We start from the raw sequence: 19,723 nt of genomic DNA, 5'->3' as shown, positions 1-19,723 counted from the left end.
GAAAATCTGAGCAGATCAATTACTAGTACAAAATTGGATTGGTAATAAAAAAACTACCAAAAAATAAAAGTCCATGGCTTGACCATCTGGTAAATTCTACCAAATATTTTTTTTAATATTTTTATTTTTAAGTAATCTCTACACCCAATGTGGGGCTCAAACTTACAACTATGAGATCAAGAGTTACACAATCTGGGCGCCTGGGTGGCTCAGTTGGTTAAGCGACTGCCTTCGGCTCAGGTCATGATCCTGGAGTCCCTGGATCGAGTCCCGCATCGGGCTCCCTGCTCGGCAGGGAGCCTGCTTCTCCCTCTGACCCTCCCCCCCCCATGTGCTCTCTCTCTCTCTCATTCTCTCTGTCTCAAATAAATAAATAAAATCTTTAAAAAAAAAAAAAAAGAGTTACACAATCTACCGAGTCAGCCATGCACCCCCTCTACCAAACATTTAAAGAAGAGTTAATATCTATACTTCTCAAACTAGTCCAAAAAAATAGAAGAGGAAAGAAAGTTTCCAGATTCATACTATGAGGCCAGCATTACCCTGATACCAAAACGAGAGAAGACACTACAAAAAAAGAATGACAGGCCACTATCTCAGGTGAACACAGACACAAAAATCCTCGACAAAATATTAGCAAACTGAATCCAACAATACATTGGAAAAAAATCAATCATTTACCACAATCAACGGGAGTTACTCCTGGGATGCAAGGGTGGTTCAATATATACAAATAAATCAATATGATATATCACATCAACAAGAGAAAGGATAAAAACCATATGATCATTTCAATTGATGCAGAAAAAGCATTTGACAGTGTACAACATCCATTCATGATAAAAACCCTCTGCAGGGGCGCCTGGGTGGCTCAGTCTCTTAAGTGTCTGCCTTCAGCTCAGATCATGATCCCAGGGTCCTGGGATGGAGTCCCACATCTGGCTCCCTGCTCATCAGGGAGCCTGCTTCTTCCTCTCCCTCTGCCACTCCCTCTGCTTGTGCTCTCTCTCGCTCTCTCAAATAAATAAATACAATCTTTTAAAAAAAACCCTCTGAAGAGTAGGTTTAGAGGGAACACACCTCAAGATAATAAAAGCCATATATGAAAACCCACCACTAACATCATATTCAATGGTGAAAAACTGAGAGCTTTTCTCCCAAGATCAGGAATAAGACAAGGATATCCCCTCCTACCACTTTTATTCAACATAGTACTGGAAGTCCTAGCCACAGCAATTAGACAAGAAAAAGGAATAAAAGGCATCCAACTTGGCAAGGAAGAAGTAAAACTTTCACTATTTGTAGATGACATGATACCAAATACAGAAAACCCTAAAGACTCCACCAAAAACCACTAGAACTGATAAATTAATTCAGTAAGGTTGCAGGATACAAAATCAATATATAGAAATCTGATGCATCTCTATACAGTATAATGAAGTAGGAGAAAGAGAAATTTAAAAAACAATCCCATTTACAATTCCACTAAATATAATAAAATACCTAGGAATAAACTCAACCAAGGAGGTGAAAAACCTGTACTTTGAAAACTATAAAACATTAATGAAAGAAATTGAAGAGGATGCCAAGAAATGGAAAGACATTCCATGCTTATGGATTGGGAGAACAAATATTGTTAAAATGGCCATACTACCCAAAGCAATCTACAGATTTAATGCAATCCCCATCAAAATACCAACAGCATTTTTCACAGAACTAGAATTTGAATGCAGCCACAAAAGACCCCAAATAGCCAAAGCAATCCTGAAAAAGAGCACAACTGGAGGAATTGCAATCCAGATTTTAAGATACACTACAAAGGTATACTGATTAAAACAGTATGGTACTGGCACAAAAACAGACACATTTAATTAAAAATAGAATTACCATATGAACCAGCAATTCCACTACTGGGTATTTACCCAAAGAATAAGTAAATACTAATTTGAAAAGATATATGCACTCCTGTGTTTACTGCAGCATTATTTGCAGTAGCCAAATTATGGAATTAACCCAGGTGACCATGGATAGATGAATGGCTAAAGAAGATGTGGGGTGTGTGTGTGTTTGTGTGTGTGTGCACGTGCCCATGCGTGTGCACTGGAGTATTACTCAGCCATGAAAAAGAATGAAATCTTGCCATTTGCAACAATGTGAATGAATCTAGGGAATATAATGCTAAGTGAAATAAATCAATCAGAGAAAGACATACTATATGATTTCACTTGTATGTGGAATTTAAGAAACAAAACAAATGAACAAAGGGGAAAAAAGACAAACCAAAAACCAGACTCTTAACTATAGAGAACAAATTGATGGTTACGAGAGGGGAGATGGGGGGTGGATCACAAAATGGGTGATCGGGATTAAAGACTACATGTATGATGAGCACCAAGTAATGTATAGAATTACTGAATCACTATATTATACACCTGAAACCAATATAACATTGTATGTTAATTACACTGGAATTAAAATTTTTTAAAGATTTTTTGTTTTTTAATTGTTTATCGTTATGTTAATCACCATACATTACATCATTAGTTTTAATTTATTTGACAGAGACATAGCACAGATAGGCAGAGCGGCAGGCAGAGGGAGAGGGAGAAGCAGGCTCTCTGCGAACCAGGGAGCCCAATGTGGGGCTCAATCCCAGGACCCTGGGATCATGACCTGAGCCGCAGGCAGACGCTCAACGACTGAGCCACCCAGGTGCCCCAGAATTAAATTTTTTTTAAATGATCAAATGAAATCAGGGATATGAGAATATTATACAAATTGTTTTAAGCTTAAAAAACTAAGCTCTTATTTATGCTCAACTCCAAACATTTTCCCCAGAAGGGGAAACACACTGGAAATCTGAAATCCCTAAACACCCAAGTGTTTGCTAATATGGGTACAGTTCCAGGGTGCCCCGAAAGAAAAGGTTTCCTGTGACCACATGTGGTTGAGGAATATGTTTTTGGCGTCTAAGGCACAGTTCTTCTTAAATCTAAAATAAGCAGAGGATTTTTTTTTTTTTAATTTTATTTAAGTAACTCTACACCCAACATGGGGCTGGAACTCACTATCCAGAGAACAAGAGTCGTATGCTCCTCCGACTGAACCAGCCGGGGGCCCCAAACAGAAGCTTGTCTTTAATGACAAAAAAAATTGCTTCTGTCAAACACATCCATAATTTGCCCCCAGAATATATTGGTTTGCACTGCTATTTAAAAACTAAAAGGTCGTCGAAAGCAAGGAAATTCTGAGAAACCGTCGGGGCCAAGAAGAGACGAAGGAGACAGGACAATGACATGTAATGTGGAGTTGTGGAGGGGACACTGGGAACAAGATATTAAGGAAAAACTAAGGAGATCCGAATAAACTATGGGCTTTAATTTGTAATATTGTATCAATATCGGTTCGTTAATTGTAACAAATGTACCACACTAATCTCAACCGTTAAGAGGAGGGGAAACGGTGTGGAATACACCAGGCACTCTGTACTCTCCTGTCCATTTTTCTGTAAATCTAAAATAGTTCTAAAAACAGTTATATAACTGTTCTAAAAACCGTTTACTTAAAAAAAGCTAACATTATTACTTGAACTTCAGTTGTTCTCACTTTTTACTTTTTCATCCATTTGTTTAGCTGGCTATTCGGCTCCCTGAGGACCTCTGGGTTTTTATGACTGCTGGGGAGGTGGCTGAGGCCAGAGACCATTACAGACACTCGGGTTCTGAACAAAGGGCGTTTGAATAAAGGTCAAGGTGATTGAAGAAACTGGCATCTTTTACTTGTACCCTCTTACCTGCCTCCCTAATAAGCATTATATTTTTCTAAAACAAAACAAAATTAAAGTGCATAAATGTTCTTTGAAATTCCCAGTGTCAGGCCATCTCACCACGACCTGAGAAACGCGCTCAATTTCCTGAAAGGAGGCGCCTAATGACAGACTTGATCCTACCAGCGTTATTAGAGCAAATGCAAGGAGAAAAGATGCAGAAGTCGGGCTCATTCGGTAAGGGGTGAACTGCAAGATACGGATGGCGTGGCTTAAGGCTCTCTGGGTTGCAAGTAAGAAACAACTCTGCTGACTCAAGCCAAAGGTTTCTGACACGCACGCGGGCACATGCGGGGGCGTCCTACCTTGCGGGCCGGAGGGAGCGCAGGGCAGCGACGCGGTGCGTGGTGCTGCTCCGGAAAACTCGGGAAACTCCCAGCTGCCAGAGGCCTGGCTCCTTTTTCCTCGGACCCACAGGCCGGATTCCGCCTGGGGCAGCTGGGGGGCCTGGGGTCCGCCCCCAGCTCGGGTGGCATGGGCGCTCTCCCACTGCTCACCCCGTGGAGTTAGGGGGTGCAGGCAGCCCCCCCACCCCGCCCCAGCCAGCAAGGTGGGTAGGAGATGGAGGGGAGCTGGCAAACTGACGCAGGCGCAACAGCTCCCTGGGAGGAAAGGGGGTGGGCAGGACAGGCCTCACCCAGGTTTCGGGGCAGAGGTAGGGGGTCCGGCCTGACTCTGGAGGCTCTAAGGCGTGCAGGGCGGCTCACGTCTGTTTTTAACTGCCTGGTTTCTGCCTCGTGGTCCTGGGAACGCCCCAGCTGTGAGTATTTTAAACACCCCGGGTGGTTCTCATTTGCAGCAGGATTGAGAATCACTGTCTTCTTTATTCCCCAGCGTCGGCTTCCTCTCAACTCAGATTTGCCAATGCCCCCCTGGCATCTCCCAGGCCATTTTTCCAACTTCCGTTTCTCCTAGACGGATTCTCTCCGTATTTCTTGACTGGAGTGCCCTTATTTGTTTGCCCAGAGCTTTCCACCAGCCATGAGCTGTCCTTGGGTCATTTACTCTCGCCTTTCCAGTTTGGATTCCCAAGAAAGACGACTGGATTCCTTCGCTCTTTGCCAGCACCAGCATATAGGTGGGGCTTCGTGGCCCTGGGTCCCCTCCCAGGCTGCAGGCCAGCCAGTGCCCTGGCTGCTCATTCGGTGGTCTAATCAGGGGAGAGAGGGGCACTACATGAACCCACGGGACCAAAGGGGCCTGGGGGAGGGCTGTGCATGGGGCAGTGTCCCTTAGATTGATTGATCTGGTCAGCAAGCACCTACCTCAAGATGCTTTGGATTTTCCACTGGAAAACTGGACACTGTTTTTAAAAGGACACATGACTCAGAAACTGTGCCCTCTCCTTCCACAAGTAGCACGGAAGCAGCAAGCTAAGAGTTGGCTGTCAGATTCAACCTTATACTCTGGCCACTCTGATTAAACAATTTCTTCTTGTTTAATCAACTAAAAAGAAAGTCTGATTCCTCCAACTTTCCTTTTAATTTTGGAGGAAGAACAACTGCAGAGGGGGTAGGGGAGCTCCTTGAAGAAGTTCTTGTTGCCAGATTTGGGAACAGACATGCGGCCGCGGTAGGGCTGACACATTTCTCCGGGCCTGGAGGGTTGCCTGGGGTGGGGAGACGGGGTGAAGCCAGGGAAGACTCCGAGTTTCCCTGGTGTCCCCGGACTCCTAGCGGGCCTGCTAGGCCCCATCACCTTTCCCTCCGCTCAAGAATACCTGTTGTTTGTCCCCAGCCTCTTCTTGGAACAGAACCCCCCACTTTTTGAGGCGATTGCTCCTCCCTCCACTCTAACGCCGAGTCCGGAGAGAGGCTGCCGCGTCACCTGCCTCCTGGGTGGCTCCTGATTCAAGGCGGGCTGGTCGGAGGCCTTCCCGGGCATTCTTTGGACTGGAACTTGGAAGGAAAGTCTGCCCTTCTCACGGCTTGGACATTAAGTATAAAAATTAAGAGCCACGGGCAGGACAGTGAGTCATACCCTGGCAGTATATGGTGAATGCCAGTCTACAATAAATATATCTACGATAAAGCTGATCTGCAGAGAGAAGCAGACAGATGCGGAGACCCAGGGGTGTCGTGAGCTCCTGACCTTGCGCTCCTTTCTGCAGTCCGGCCCTCCCACCTCTCCTTCAATATGTGAAATGCCCCAGCGTCCTGCCCATACTGCACACGTGTACCAGTGTACACAGTTATCTGTTGTTCTAGAACTTACCCTGAAACTTAGTGCCTTCAAACAACAAATATTTATTACCTCCCAGTTTCTGTTAGTCAAGAATTGGGAGTAGCTTAGCTGAGTGGTTCTGGCAAGATGCAGTCAAGATGTCAGCTGGGGCGACAGTTGTCTGAAGGCTCAACGGCGACTGTGACTTGGAAGGACCCACTTCCAAGATGGCTTACCCAAATGGTTCTTGTTTTGGCAGAAGGTTTGGTGCCCTGCTGGCTATTGGCAGGCCCGTGTCATTGGCTGTTGGTAAGAGGCCTCCGTTCCCCACATGGACGTCTCCACAGGCTGCTTGAGTGCCCTCACAACATGGTGGCTACCTTCCCCCAGAGTGAGCAGTCTGAGAGAGAGCAAGGAGGAAGCCACAGTGTCTTTTATGACGTAGTCTCTGAAGCGGCCCCTTGTCCTTTCTACTGGATTCTGTTCTTTAGAAGCAGAGGACTACGTCCAGCCCACCCTCAGGACAATTAGACTCCACACAAGTAACCAACATGTGTCTAATTCTGTGATCTCTCTGTCCTCACTGACCGCTACCATCTTCTGGCCCCTGGGACTCCATTCTTCGGTGTTTCCCCACTACGCCACCTAAAAGCTGTCCTCTGGGGCGCTCTTTCAGAGGTGCCCCTGATCCTCAGTTCTGTTTTATCCTGGCTTCTCAGCTCTTATACAACTCAGTGAATCTCTTCCATGTAAAAGGCGGCTCTGCCTTGGCAGGACACCAATCCCTCCCCCTTACTGTGGAGTTAGAGAATATTTTTAAACCCCAAAATGGGGGCATGGTATATGAACAGATTATTTAAAATTTGTGCTGCTCCAAAACTCGGGCCCAAGGTTGTTTTAACCACATACTTTCATTACTCCGGGACATACTAGGGAATCTCCAGAAATGATAGTGACCACAGGTTTCCCCGGTGAGCAGCTCCACGAAAGACAAAGGAGGCATTTGAGGAAGGAGCGGATGGTCAGCCTGGCGTCACCATGGTGACTGGGGTGCCGAGGACTGAGAGCGGCAGTGGACACAGTCTCTCAGACAGCTGTCCAGGAGGGAAGTGGGGGCGGGACGGCAGGAGCCCCACTGTGAGGGGCGGGTGAACCCATCAGGGCTCTCTCTTGGTTGCAAGCAACAGACACTGACCAGACTGATGTGAACAATAAAGAATTTAGTGAAAGGACATGGAACAATCCCAAAATTTCTGGGAAGATTGGCGAACCGGCTTCTGAAAGTGGGCAGGAACAGGAAGGCTCTGTTACCAGAGCCCGGATCATGCCGCAGACCCAGACACGGCGACCGCCACCACGGACTCCAGAGCCCCGCAGCTTGCGACACTGACTCTGTCACTACCAGCAGCCGGAAGGCCGGATCCGCTGCCTCGGCGGCTGGGACGGGTGCGCCGCCACCCCTCTTTCTCGGCTCACTTGCTCCGCGTTCAGAGTCCACGTCCGTCTCATGGGCTGAGTCTAGACCTACCCGTGCCCATATGCAAGCGAGCTAGGAAAGCAGACCTTTCCCGCTTCTGCTGCGGGAGATGGGCTGCACCTCCCTCCAAGATGTGGAGGGCGGGGCATCTTCAAGCACGAAGAAGACCTTAACCCTGGCATCCCAGACTCCTCAGAGTCCGCTCCAGGGAGTCAGAAAGTGAAGGTCTAAGATCATTCTTGTAAGAAGTTTGGAGGGGGAGGGAAAGCCAGGCATTCGACCGAGGGAACAGCAAAACCAAAGGACATATTTTTTCTCTTCTCTTTTTCTCTTTTGGGTAAGATTAAGGGGCCTTAAGAGCAGTTTATCCTAGAGGAGAAGAAACAAGAAAGTCTCTTGACATGACAGAACGAGATGGCACTCCCCTCCACATGTGTAGCAACAGGACACAACTGACAAGGACGAGACCTTTGGACAAAGGACACTGCCTCCGAAACAGAGGAACCAGACGCATCACCAATGACTCTTCGAAGGTTTCGGATATCTGTTGCCTTTAATTAAACTCTAAATAGAGAACATATTCTTCTATGATTATAATATGGAAATGTCTATGAACAAAATAGATAACTTTTTTGGCAAATGCCTAGGAAAGGATGGTGTCAGCCAAGTTCATCCAAGGCGTTAAGCAGCAGCATCTACGCGGCCAGGACGTGGTCAGTGTTTGGGGACGGAGGTAAATATCCGCAATCCGTGCATCCCTTTGATTTCTTCTTTCAGTGCCTAAGTAAGGAGAAGAGCATCACTGTTTTGCATCCGACACCGAGCACAGTAAGCCTCTCTGAGAGTATCTGTATATAGCTCTGTCTCCGTAGGAGGCGCTGCACGTGCTTTGTCTGAGCAGTTTCCCCTTTTTTTTAGAAAACAGTTTTTTGTTTTTTTGAATCAATACCTAATGAGGCTCAAAAATCAAAAGTTATAGGAAGGCATGCAGTGAAGTTTCCCCCCTCCACCTGCCCTGCACCACCTCCCATTCCCACCTCCATCCCCAAAGGAGAGAAGTGGTGTCAATTTCTTGTATGTCTTTGCAATGATTGAAAAATGCATGTTTAAGCTAATATGAACATATATCCACCCTGCTACCTTTTATTTTTTTTAAAGATTTTTATTTATTTATTTGACAGAGAGAGACACAGCGAGAGAGGGAACACAAGCAGGGGGAGTGGGAGAGGGAGAAGCAGGCTTCCCGCCGAGCAGGGAGCCGGATGTGGGGCTCGATCCCAGGACCCTGCGATCATGACCTGAGCCGAAGGTGGACGTCTAATGACTAAGACACCCAGGCGCCCCCACCCTGCTACCTTTTAATAACATAAATGGTAGCATGTCAAACACATTGTTCTATACCTCCCCTTCTCCACCAGCCACTGGAGATCTTAATCGTGTACAGCTGGTGGGCCCACCAATTTGCCTGGTATTTAGGTAGCTATGTGCCTCTGGCCCAGCCTGATTGGTCCAGGGGTGACACATGACCCAAACTGGGCCAATCAGAATCTCTGCTGGGATTTTTCCCTGTGGAGCCTTGTCTCTTGGGTCACTATACTTGCACAATGTCAATTGGAGGTGGCTGGGGGCCATGTTCTCCAACAAAAAGAGAAAGCCCATCTCCAGTAGGAGAAAATGAGGCCAAAACACAGAAGCCAAAAGCTCAGCGAGGGGGAGAGAGAGAACATGAAAAAGAGCAAGCAGATGAACTTAAGACCCTAAATCTAGATATGCCAGAAACCAGATAATTTAACTGCACAGGCCAATTAATTCCCTTTGTTTGCTTTTGCTAGCTTACAACAAAAAAATTCCTAACGTGCAGTCGGTTTACAGGGAAGGATCCTTAGAGATAATCTAGTCCTATCCCTTTCTTTGATAAAAGACACAGAATCTACCCCCTGTCCAAACCCAGCAAGTGAGGAGCAGAATCAGGACCTGACCCTGATGTTCTGGTGATCCCTCGTCCCCCTCGGGCCCCCGTCCCGCCCTGATGCTAGGAGCTGCTGTGTGCTGGGGGCCGATGAACTGCCCTGGCCCTTCCACATTCACCGGCAGCCCCCTCAACTCTGTAGACAACAGAAATACCCTGGGGAAAAAGCCTCATGTCATGTCACGGGGCGGGGGGGGGGGGAGGGAACACAGCCCCCTGGGCCCCAAGCTCTCTGCTTTCTGCAGGCACAGAATGCCCCCTAAAGGCTGTCCCCGTCCCTGTGTTTGGGCTGTCACCTGGGTCACAATCCTTAAAGCCTCCTTGGCTAGGCGTGGGCCCGGCCGCCCTTCACGTGGAAAGCCTTGACCCCTCATGCCCTGTGCACTTAGCCCTCCCAGTGCCTTCTACCAGCTCTCTCGCAGGCTTCTAAGGGCCTGTGACCCAGGTCACAGTATCTCCCAGCTACAGGGGGCCCTAAAGGTCATGCGGGTCACTTCACAGTTGAGGTCCTGGTCGGGAAGTGACTTAGCCATAGCCCCACAGTTCACAAGATGTAGTTTGGGTAAACATTTCTCAGCGTCCGCTACTGTGATGGGGTCGCAGGTGCAAAAGGCAAAGGGAAGTAATACAAGGGCACACAAAACAGACATGGCGCACAGTGACAGGCACTGCTGGACCACGAGGCTGCGGGCGCTGCTGTGGATGTGGGGACGGAGCCAGCCTGCACTGGCCGTTCGTGGAGCGGGGTAGTTGGGAGTGGGACGGGCAGAGGGACCAAGTACTGGGCCCAGGAGGGAAGGCCAGGGACCTGCCACGATGCACGGGGGGAAGCCTGGCTGTGAATCAGGAGCAGGCGGTGCGAAATTGAGGCAGGCTCCAGAGGGGAGGGTGGGGCTGGACTCCCTGGGCACTCAGGGCACCCGCCGCAGGGCTCTGGGCAGGGGAGGCATGGGCTGAGGCACCCTCAGGGGCAGGTGAACGGGCAACAGGCGGGAAAGAGGCCGGAGAAGGGGAGAGGGCGACTGCTATTGGCCGAATGCCTTCCACATGCGTCGCGAGGCCGGGCACGTGTGACCAACACCTCATGTGATCTTTGCCGACACAGACACTGAGGCTTGGGGCCCGCTGTGAAGCAGACAGCCAAGAAGGAACCAGCTTCCTCCAACACAAAAGGGAACTCAGTGCTCACTTCTCTCCCTGGGACTGTTCCCCAGGGCGGGAATAGGATGGATGCCATCCCTGGGGCCTGGCCCAAAGTCAACACCAATGATTACTCCAGAAGAGAAGGCTAATGAACCCTGGGAGCTGAACGAGGCCAGGCTACACGTCGGCAGGGTCCCTGACGAACCGCACATTCCTGCTGAGGGTGGAGCCCGTGTGAGTTGTGACCGCAGGGACGCCCGTCCCCAGGGAATCAGGCAGGGACTGTCTGACCAGCAGTGGACTCCAGTATCAGATGGACAAGGTGGCCTTTTCAGGGCCTTTTGGGCCTAAGAGTCTCGATTCTATTAGGGTGACTAAGCAAGATCAACGAGGAAAGCTTCACCCAGCCCAGGCCCACCAGGCCCCCACCCGGCTTCTCCCGCTCGGAGGGTGCCGGGGGAAGTCCGAGTTCTGCAGGGGTCCAGAGGAAGCCTTGAGCCCAGGACATTCCCCCAAACCCAGGGAATGGCCGCCTTCCCCCTCCCCCCAACATGGCCGCTGACGTTTACCGAGGGCTCACGAGCCGTCAGACTGCGTTCTGGTGCCACGCGTGTGTTCTACCACGAAATTTGCAAAACAGCCCTTTGAGGCAAGTACTGTTTCTCTCCCCGGTGACAGATTAAAGAACCGAGGCACAGGGAGGTTGAGTAAGTTGCTCAGGATCACACAGCTAGAAAGTAGCAGAGCCCACATGCGTAATGTGGGCAGACAGACTCCAGAAACTGCGTCCTTAACCACTTGTATCGGTGGCCCCAGGCCAGGGGATGCGCTCAAATTCACAGCGCCCCTCAGAGCCCAGGCGCACCAGGCAGCCTGAGGAGTTCTAGGGACAAAACCCAAAGTCCTGCTGTTTGGGGACGATTTGGGCCCGTCAGGTCTTCCCTGTCTTGCCTTGGCTCCCACCCCTGAGATCCCACGGGACAAGTACTTTCGGGGGAGCAGAGAGGCCGTTCTACCCCAGACCTCCCAGCAGACCCGCAGCACGCCATATGGCCGAAGGTGTCCGCGTGCAAGTGAAGGACTGGGCTCCTTGAGGAAGGCAAAGATGGATCCAAAAGGGAACAGCCCACAGAGGGATGACAGGGCCAAGGGACAGACAGCAGGGACCTAAGTATCCAGGACACAAGGTAGAGAACGCTGGAGTCAGAGGGTGCGGGAACATTCGTTTCCTGCCAGGCAGGTGGAGGTGCGGGGGGGGGGGGGGGGCTGATCTGAGCAAAGATCCAGAGGCACAGACAGAACAACGGGCAGGGGCCAAGGGAGGCTTCGTTCGGGGAAGGGTGGGGAAAGGTCTGGAATAGCAGTCTGGGACACCTGAACTGGATACACAGGGGCCACAGAGGGACTCTCATGACCAGAGCTGTGCTGGACAAAAATGAAACTAGTTTCACAATGTGCAAGACCTTCCAGAACGATGTAAGACACACCCCCTGTGGGGGTGACTGCAGAGACAGGCCAGGGCCCAGGCTGCTGTAAATCCCAAGTAAAAGAAGCAGAGATCATGAATAAACTGGACCTGAGTCTGGTTAAATCTGATGTTCCAGACCCCCAATATCCTGTCACTGGGTCTGGGGCAGCTGGGGCAATTCTCAATCGTGCCGTGCCTCAATATACCCATCTGTAAAGCAGTCCAAAGAGACGCTAAAAAAAAAAAATCTTCAAATCTACAAAAATATCTATTTTTTAGTACTTGTATGTTTACAAATATATACAGTAAACATTGGTAGCATTATACAAAAAAATACAGAAGGAAATGCAAAATAACTATTGGGTGGCTTCTTTTCAATTCTGAATAAAATTCCTATTTGCCCACTGTCTGATTCCAGGTAAGTTCCAGATTACATTTTGCTCAGGTCCTGAATGCTGTCTGCATGAGCGTGGTATTGCCTTATTCTTTCCCAGGGCTGACAGTTAAACACCATCCCCGCTCGTCAGGCCCTTTAAGATGCTGGAGACCGATGGCAACGGAGCCGTGTTGCTTCTACTGACCTGATTTACCATCTGGTGCTGCTGGACAGTTCTCTTCTCCTTAAATTCTTCTGACTCGATCCGGATTTCATACATCGCCCCACAGCCGCCTGAAATAAACATGACTCAAAAGTGTTTCAATTATTAACTTACGGCAGCCACTGTCCCATATGTCCTCAAAGTACCGTACAATCCAAAGAAGGTCTGAATATTCTTATTCAGCAGAAAGTTGCTAATACGGTTAGAAAAACCTCACAGCTGATGACCGGACCACACGCTCCCCGCGGGGCCGCCTTGATCCAAAATGTGCTCTTCCTTTCGCAAGTCAGCTGCACGTACCCAGGATTATGCCTTGTGGGGCATGAAAGGTAAGGCACAGAGCACAGAAAGCCTAGGAAATGTCGGTTTGCTTCACATTTCTGTTGAGTAGGCCAGGAAACCTCCTAGAGGAGGAGGGGCGGGAGAGGCTGAATTCCCGCGTTCGACCCCACCACAGGGGCAGCAATCAGTATTTGTAAAAATGCAAAAATACACTACAGTTTGGTTTGAAAAAAACCTGTGTAATAGAGCTGCGTGGGTCTCTCTCTCTCTCTTTTTTTTTTTTTTTTGGATTTTATTTATTTATTTGAAAGAGAGAGATCAAACACAAGCAGGGGGAGCAACAGAGGAAGAGGGAAAAGCAGGTTTCCTGCTGAGCAGGGAGCCCAACGTGGGGCTCGATCCCAGGACCCCGGGATCAAGACCTGAGCCGAAGGCAGCAGCTTCACCGACTGAGCCAGCCAGGCAGCCCTGCACGGGGCTCTCTTCAGCCCCTCCTGGTCTGTGAGCAGCCTCAAGGGTCTCATCCCGGGCTCCCTCGGGGAGGGAATAGCTTTCTGGTCAAGCTGTCTGTGGTGGACACATCCACACGCACCCACATGGCCGGCGAGCTCGTGCCGATGACCGACAAAAGTGTGCTGCCCTAGCATGAACCGACGCGGGCAAGAGAGAACATGTCCCGTGTGCTGGGAGCACCTGGCCAGTTTATGAGAAGTGCAAGTTACTCAGCAGGCTTTATGCGCCCCAGGAACCGAGCTGCCCGGCCTCGGTTCCCTTTCCACACTCTGCTCAGGGCGAGGCAGAGCCAGACGGAAGGTCAAGTTCCAGCTCTGCCTGACCTGGGCCTGGGGCAGGTATAGGACTGAGAACATCATGGCAATGCAGGGTGCCAAAGACACATGTGGGTATGGAGAGATGCAGGTGGATGGCCACCTAACTGCCCCCGCTAAGCTGTTCCACACGTGCGTCTGGACAAAGGCCCTGTCCTCCTGGCCTGTGGGTGCAGAACTCGCCTCCCCAGCCCGTTCCTAACACGCAGCCAGTCTGAACTTTTGAGGCGCCTGGGGCTGGCAACTGGACTCAGGACAGAGTCTGCCTGTGTCCCCCTGTGTCCTGGTGCTGGTTCCAGTTCTGCCACCTCCTCCCTGGGAGGGGCTGAGCAGGTTGTTTGGCCTTTCTGGGCTCAGCTCCTTGTGGGGAAAGTAAGGAAGTTATTTTCAAAAGGATAAAATCCTTCTGGGATCCGCCCCAGCTCTAACATTCTAGGGTGTCAGAGAATGTGGCAAAATTAATGTTCATCTGGAAGTCAAATTAAAGACTGTGGGCCTGAGCCCCAGGGAGACCGAGAGCCAGGCCAGGCTAGCAACCACGAGTCCTCCCAGCCGGGCCTTATCCTCACACAGTCTCCCTCCGACGCCTGCACATCCACACCTCCAGCCATCGGCTGGGAGAGACTGAATTCCATCTGTCCAAAAGCCACACGTACTGAGAAGCGGCTGATGGCGAGTGCGCTCTGCCCAGCGCCCTGGCCCTGCGGAGGGCAAAATCCTAGCAGACCCTGTGGGAAAGATGAGAGAAAACCTCACCTGAAATGTCGGTGACTTGGATAGCTGTAGCTCCAGGAAACCTTTCTTTGAGAATTTGGGTCACTCTGAGCTCCCCCTCAGTTTGCGAGGCAAACATTCGCTGGACACAGTGGAGAAGAGGAAGCTGCCACAGAACAGAGGAGAGTCATGGCCGAGCGAGACGATGGTGCCCCCAGGCCGGGCCTGGCCACTGTGCAGGTCCCACCTGCCACTGCCCCGCCAGCCAGGGCCCAGGCCCCCCGCCAGCATGGCCATGGGCTGCATCCCAGGGACTGCGTGGCATCGCATGTCCACTGAAGCTCCCCCAGCATAAACTTCTTGGGGAGTTGGTGGAGTCAGGGAGTGGAATTGTAAATAACTCACTTTGACTCCAGAACAAGACAAACTTAACAGATCTTGAACTCCTCACGATAATGCTGTCAGAGAGACACCATCATGGTATCAATTTTGGAGGTGAAGAATCGGGGGGACTGTGGCAAGTGCTAAGGTTGGGTCCACTGGTGAGATGTGGAGCCAGAGGCCAGGCAGCCCGCCTCAGACATGCCTCCCCGGGCCAGCGTGCCACTGACCAAATGCCACCTGTCCTTTAGGCCTGATTCACATTGCACACCCTCCAGTGGGATGTGGCCTTGTGACGTACTGCTCACTAAGCACGCTACACTTTGCTACATGTACTAATTCTTACTGGGAGAAGCAGCAGAATTCTGTTAAAGGACCTGAAGGAGAAACATTTTTAGATTATTTACCACTGGCAACAACACTCCCCCTGCCCCCAGTGGCTACCATAGGAAGCCAGTGCTTCTGATGGGGACATGTCTCAACCCTTATGGGAGACAGAGCAAAAAACCAGGTCTGCAGCCCTTTGACGGGGTTGAGCACATGCTAAAAGGGAGACTGAAAAGAGAGCATGGCAGGCCCTGAATGTCAGGCTAGAGATCTTGGCGTTTGTTAGGCCTCTTGGCGCCAAAGTAACCTGCACCAAACAGTGCCTTTTGAAGCTGGTCAGGAAAGATGCCCAGCTGAGAGGTATTACAAAGGGAGTAGCCTGGGCATCAGACTGGAGGGGGGTGACAGATGGGACACACGGGCGCTGTTCATCTAGTGTTGGTGCTGAAGGGACCATCCCTTCACCCTTCAGTCCCACCTGTCCTCAGGCTGTTCCTGATGGCCCAGAGCAGGGTCCTGTGTTAGAGAGTCTCACAGCACTTTCTTCTTTTTTTTTAAAGTAGGCTCCACACCCAGTATGGAGCCCAATGCAGGGCTTGAACTCACCACCCTGAGTTCAAGACTTGAGCTGAGATCAAAAGTCCGACGCTTAACTGACTGAGCCACCCAGGCGCCCCTTGAAGCACCTTCTTTAAAATGACCTGTGCACTGGTTCTTTCACTAGCTGGTTTCAAAGGCCAAGACTGAGTCCATCCTGTTACTGCAGCCTTCCAAAGCTGGGCCAGGACAGGCCCTCTGGGAGACTTGGGTGATGGACGGATGAACGAATGAGCACAGTGAGCACACCATTCAGGGCATGCCTACTCGCACCTGCAAAGAAGTCTCAATTCTAGCAGGCAGTTGAAATGCAGGTCAGAAGAAAGATCTGGAGTGAGACTGAGTGCTGTGTGGAGGGACAGAAACTTGATGTTGGGGGCCTGGCTAAAATTGGGATGGAGGAGGGGGGGTGTGGAGCCTCCTCTGAGGACAGAGCCTTGGGGAGCAAAGGCAGAGGGTAACCAGGTGGCAGGCAGAAGCAGAAATCGCGAAGGGCTGAGGGTACTTAGCATTGCTGATTTCTTGGGAGGTCTTCCTCCATTTTAGCTAATCTGTAGGCAGTGGCCTTTACACGAGCCATCTACTGACAAAATCCCTAGAATCCTGGCTGTCCCGCTGAAAGTCACCAGCTCTTTATACTCGGCGGAGGCGGGTTCAAGAGCGGCCGGCGAGGAGGAAGAAGGGAAGAGCAAAGTGGATGAAGTGAGGAAAGGATGACTCAGAAACGAGGAGAGAAGCTTCGGCGAGCGCGCGGGCAGTGCCCTCTGCTGGGCTTCCACTCAGGGCGTGTGGGGCTTGGAGAGGGCGCGGAGGCTGGGAGGACTTGCCCGAAGCCCAGACCCTCGCACTCTCCGGCACCCACGCCAGGACTCCGGGCTGTGACTGCTATGTCTCCGGCTCAGTACCTCAACACCGCTTTCTCCGCGCCCGCGGGATCACGACGGTTTCTGTGTCCGGTCCCCTCGCCCCCCACCTCCGCCGGCTCAGGAGCTCCGCCAGCGCGCGCCGGGGCCTGACACTTCTCCGAGCCCCGCCGCCCCGGCCCCCTGAAGGACCCAACCCACTAGGAATGAATGAGAGAAAGGAAGGGGAGGCCCCCGGGCCCTGCGCCGCGCTCTACGGGAGCCGGTCCTCGAGCCCCGGCCGCGGCCGGCCCCGCGGCCCCTCGGCATCTCCCGCCCGGGAAGAGCCCGGGAAGAGCAGCCCGGCTCCGCTGCTCACCCCGCGGATCCCACGGAGCAGCGGCGCTGCCGCGGCCGGGCTCCACGCCGCCATGCCCGGCCGACGCGGCCCGCCGCCCGAGGTCGCCGCGTCCCCTGAGAGGCGCGGAGCCCGGGGCCGGGAGCCGCCGCCGTGGGCGAGGCCGCCCCCTGCCGCCCGGAGGCCGCGAGCCGCCCCGCTCGGGCCGCGTCCTCGCCCGGGGGACGCCTCCCCGGAACCTGCTGCTCCGCCCGTTCGCGACCCTCCCCGGCCCGGTCCGCGCCGCGCTCCGCCAGCCTCCGGGGGTCGTTCCCCCAGCGGGCCCTTCTTGCCCAGCCTGGGGACGCCCGGGGTTCTCGCCCTCCGATCTGAGCTGCCCACACGCCAGTGCCCCTCGCGCCCTAGGTAGGACATCTCCCTTGCTATCCCCACCGCCCGCAACCTGGCTTCCAAACTGGGGCGTGTGGGTTTCTCCCTCCAGAATGGGCGAGCCGTGGAGGGACATTAAGTAGGGGAGTCGTTTTCAGATTTGCGTTTTAGAAAGATCGTTCGGGCTCCTGCGAAGAGGAGGGGCTGTAGGGGGCTGACACTGGAGACGAGGACAGAAGTTCTGAGGCTACCGCAATGGTCCGGGTGAGATTTGAGGTCTCGACGAGAGCTGGGGCCGCAGGGATGGAGGAGTGGATCTGGATACTTGGGAGGGGAAGGGAATGGAGTGACTGGATTGGGCGGCGAGGGTGAGGAAGGTGTCTGGCGTGGACAGTGCGATGGGTGGAGGAGGGCGAGGTCTGGAGTGAAGGGGGCCGACAGACTCAGTTTTGGTTTTGCCTGGGTTTAAGGTGTCTGCTGGACAGGGCCCAGCAGAGAAGTAGCCGGGAACCACAGACCGTGGAGTCCTGAGAATGTAGTGGAAGCTGCCGCCTTGAGGACGATAAGATTATCCAGCCAACCTGCCTCACCTCTGAACTGATTGAGACAGACGTCAAGGCCGGAATTCGACAAAGCCCTTTCTCTCTCTAGCAGTATATTTGGGCAGCATGTGGTCTGGTATACCCTGCAGGCTTCACCAATTCCTTTTGCTATTGCATTCCCGCCTGTGCAATCAGTATGTTCAACATGTTCATCCAAGCGTTGCACTTGGATGAGTTGGACGGACCTACAGTTGCTCTTTAAAGTGATCACCTATATATATGCGTATTCGTTCCAGTATTGAGTGACTTCTATGTTTTGGGTCTCATAATTTCTCCTTTGGATTACTCTAATAACCTTTCTCACACTTATTGCTTGATTCCTTAAAACTCATGGTCGGTGGGATTAGGGATAACTTGCTAACTTTTCATTTTTCTTCACGGGAGTAATTAAAACTACCAAAAATATTTTTCCGGTTGTGTAGTAGTGAACCACCCTTTGCTCCTCATACCACATGGTTCAGATAAGGTCGAGCTGTCTCCAGCTCCGAGAGTGGTCACATGACCCAGGTCTGGCCCATCAGGCACGGATTGGTTTGGGTTGGTCACATGATCTGAGCCAGCCCAGTGAGAGTTGGTCTAGAGACTCGTCCGGCACTAAGGAAAAGAAACGGTCCTTTGCCACTGAGCGCCTGCGGCTGGCTGCCACCTTTGTAATCATGTGCACAGCACCCATTTTGGAAATGAAATAGATACAGGAGTTGTTGAGAGACAGATGTTTACCACTGTTTGTCAAGTAGTGCCAGAAATGAGCACTAAAGTCATTTTAGTTGGTTGGGTTGTTACTTGTAAGAGACCCACGTTAAACTCACTGATTTGTGTTTGCAGAATTCCTCTTTTATTGAAAATCAGTACTTTTGCTTATCTTCAGCCTTCCTCTTCTTCCTAATTTCATGATCGTTCACATTATTATTGTTATTTTGGACCATCACTCTGCCCTAGTATCCAGTATCCTCCCCTCCGTGTCTCCACACTGCTGTCAGAGCCCATCTGAAGTGCAAACCTGTCCATTATTTGCTTATCTAAAATCCTTCTGACCCTCCATCACCTACTGGCAAAAACCCAAGTTCTTTCATATGATTTAACCCCTACCCACCTGTCCAACTGAAATCCACCCTTCAGTAATACTGGACGGCTGGTACCTCCCCGTACAAACTACCCTACAAGCTTGCTTATGTGGTTACCCATCTTATAAGCCGGCTCAAGCCTTGTCTTCTCCAGGCAACCACCTCTGATGGCCCCACAGTAAACTCAGGGGCCCACAACTTATGCATAACTTTTACTGCACATATGGCAATCAGAGAACTCTACCAATTTATGTAGGTGTCTGTTTTTCCCAGTGGTCCCTGAGCTCCACCCCAGGCTCTTGATTTAGTCTTGGCAGCTGCCCAGCTTGGCATAGAACAAAAAGTGCACACACACACTAGGATTACTAAACAGAGCTGAACAGTGGTTTAGCCATTCTAGCTCCAGAGTGTGAATTTGAACCTTTTTAGGAAAGGATTTGCAGAACAATCTCACCAATCCTGGGCTTCCAAATTAGTTCCAATTTAACATTTCAAGTGTAACTTTTTATGATAGAAGCAAATAGAAGGCCAGTTTTACTTTCTTATGATTAAAAGTATAATAGCTTTAGTCCCAGTCCTAGGTGGCTGTAAGGATTAAATGAGATAACCTGCTGAAGCCCATTTACAATTGCACCCAAAACCATAAGATACCTAGGAATAAATCTAACCAAAGAGGCAAAGAATCTGTACTCAGAAAACTATAGAATACTCATGA

At 51.1% G+C, this 19,723-nt stretch overlaps 1 protein-coding gene and 1 long non-coding RNA gene across 4 annotated transcripts; one reads left to right on the top strand and one right to left on the bottom strand.

Annotated features, from left to right (window-relative positions):
• Window positions 1–8,000: 8,000 nt before the first annotated feature.
• On the bottom strand, window positions 8,001–17,132 carry BOLA3 (bolA family member 3). 2 transcript variants are annotated; one of them, XM_036087571.2, is made up of 4 exons: window positions 16,995–17,132; window positions 14,511–14,634; window positions 12,628–12,716; window positions 8,001–8,246 (listed from the first exon to the last, which is right to left on the bottom strand). In XM_036087571.2, exons 1-4 carry the CDS (start codon window positions 17,046–17,048, stop codon window positions 8,181–8,183), a joined length of 333 nt encoding a protein of 110 aa, XP_035943464.1. In that variant the 5' UTR covers window positions 17,049–17,132; the 3' UTR covers window positions 8,001–8,180. The 2 variants fall into 2 exon arrangements, with proteins under 2 accessions (XP_035943464.1, XP_035943465.1); XM_036087572.2 differs by lacking the exon at window positions 12,628–12,716.
• A 3-nt stretch (window positions 17,133–17,135) lies between these two features.
• LOC118532797 (uncharacterized) lies at window positions 17,136–18,349 on the top strand. Of its 2 annotated transcripts, XR_004915900.2 has the most exons (3): window positions 17,136–17,378; window positions 17,501–17,606; window positions 17,813–18,349. It is a non-coding gene; the product is annotated as an uncharacterized LOC118532797 (long non-coding RNA). The 2 variants fall into 2 exon arrangements; XR_013441733.1 differs by lacking the exon at window positions 17,136–17,378 and having other exon boundaries at window positions 17,386–17,606.
• The last annotated feature ends 1,374 nt before the right edge of the window (window positions 18,350–19,723 follow it).

This window comes from Halichoerus grypus, chromosome 10 (assembly GCF_964656455.1).
Source record: "Halichoerus grypus chromosome 10, mHalGry1.hap1.1, whole genome shotgun sequence".
Lineage (NCBI taxonomy): Eukaryota > Metazoa > Chordata > Mammalia > Carnivora > Phocidae > Halichoerus > Halichoerus grypus.
This window is presented reverse-complemented; position numbering and strand designations above follow the sequence as displayed.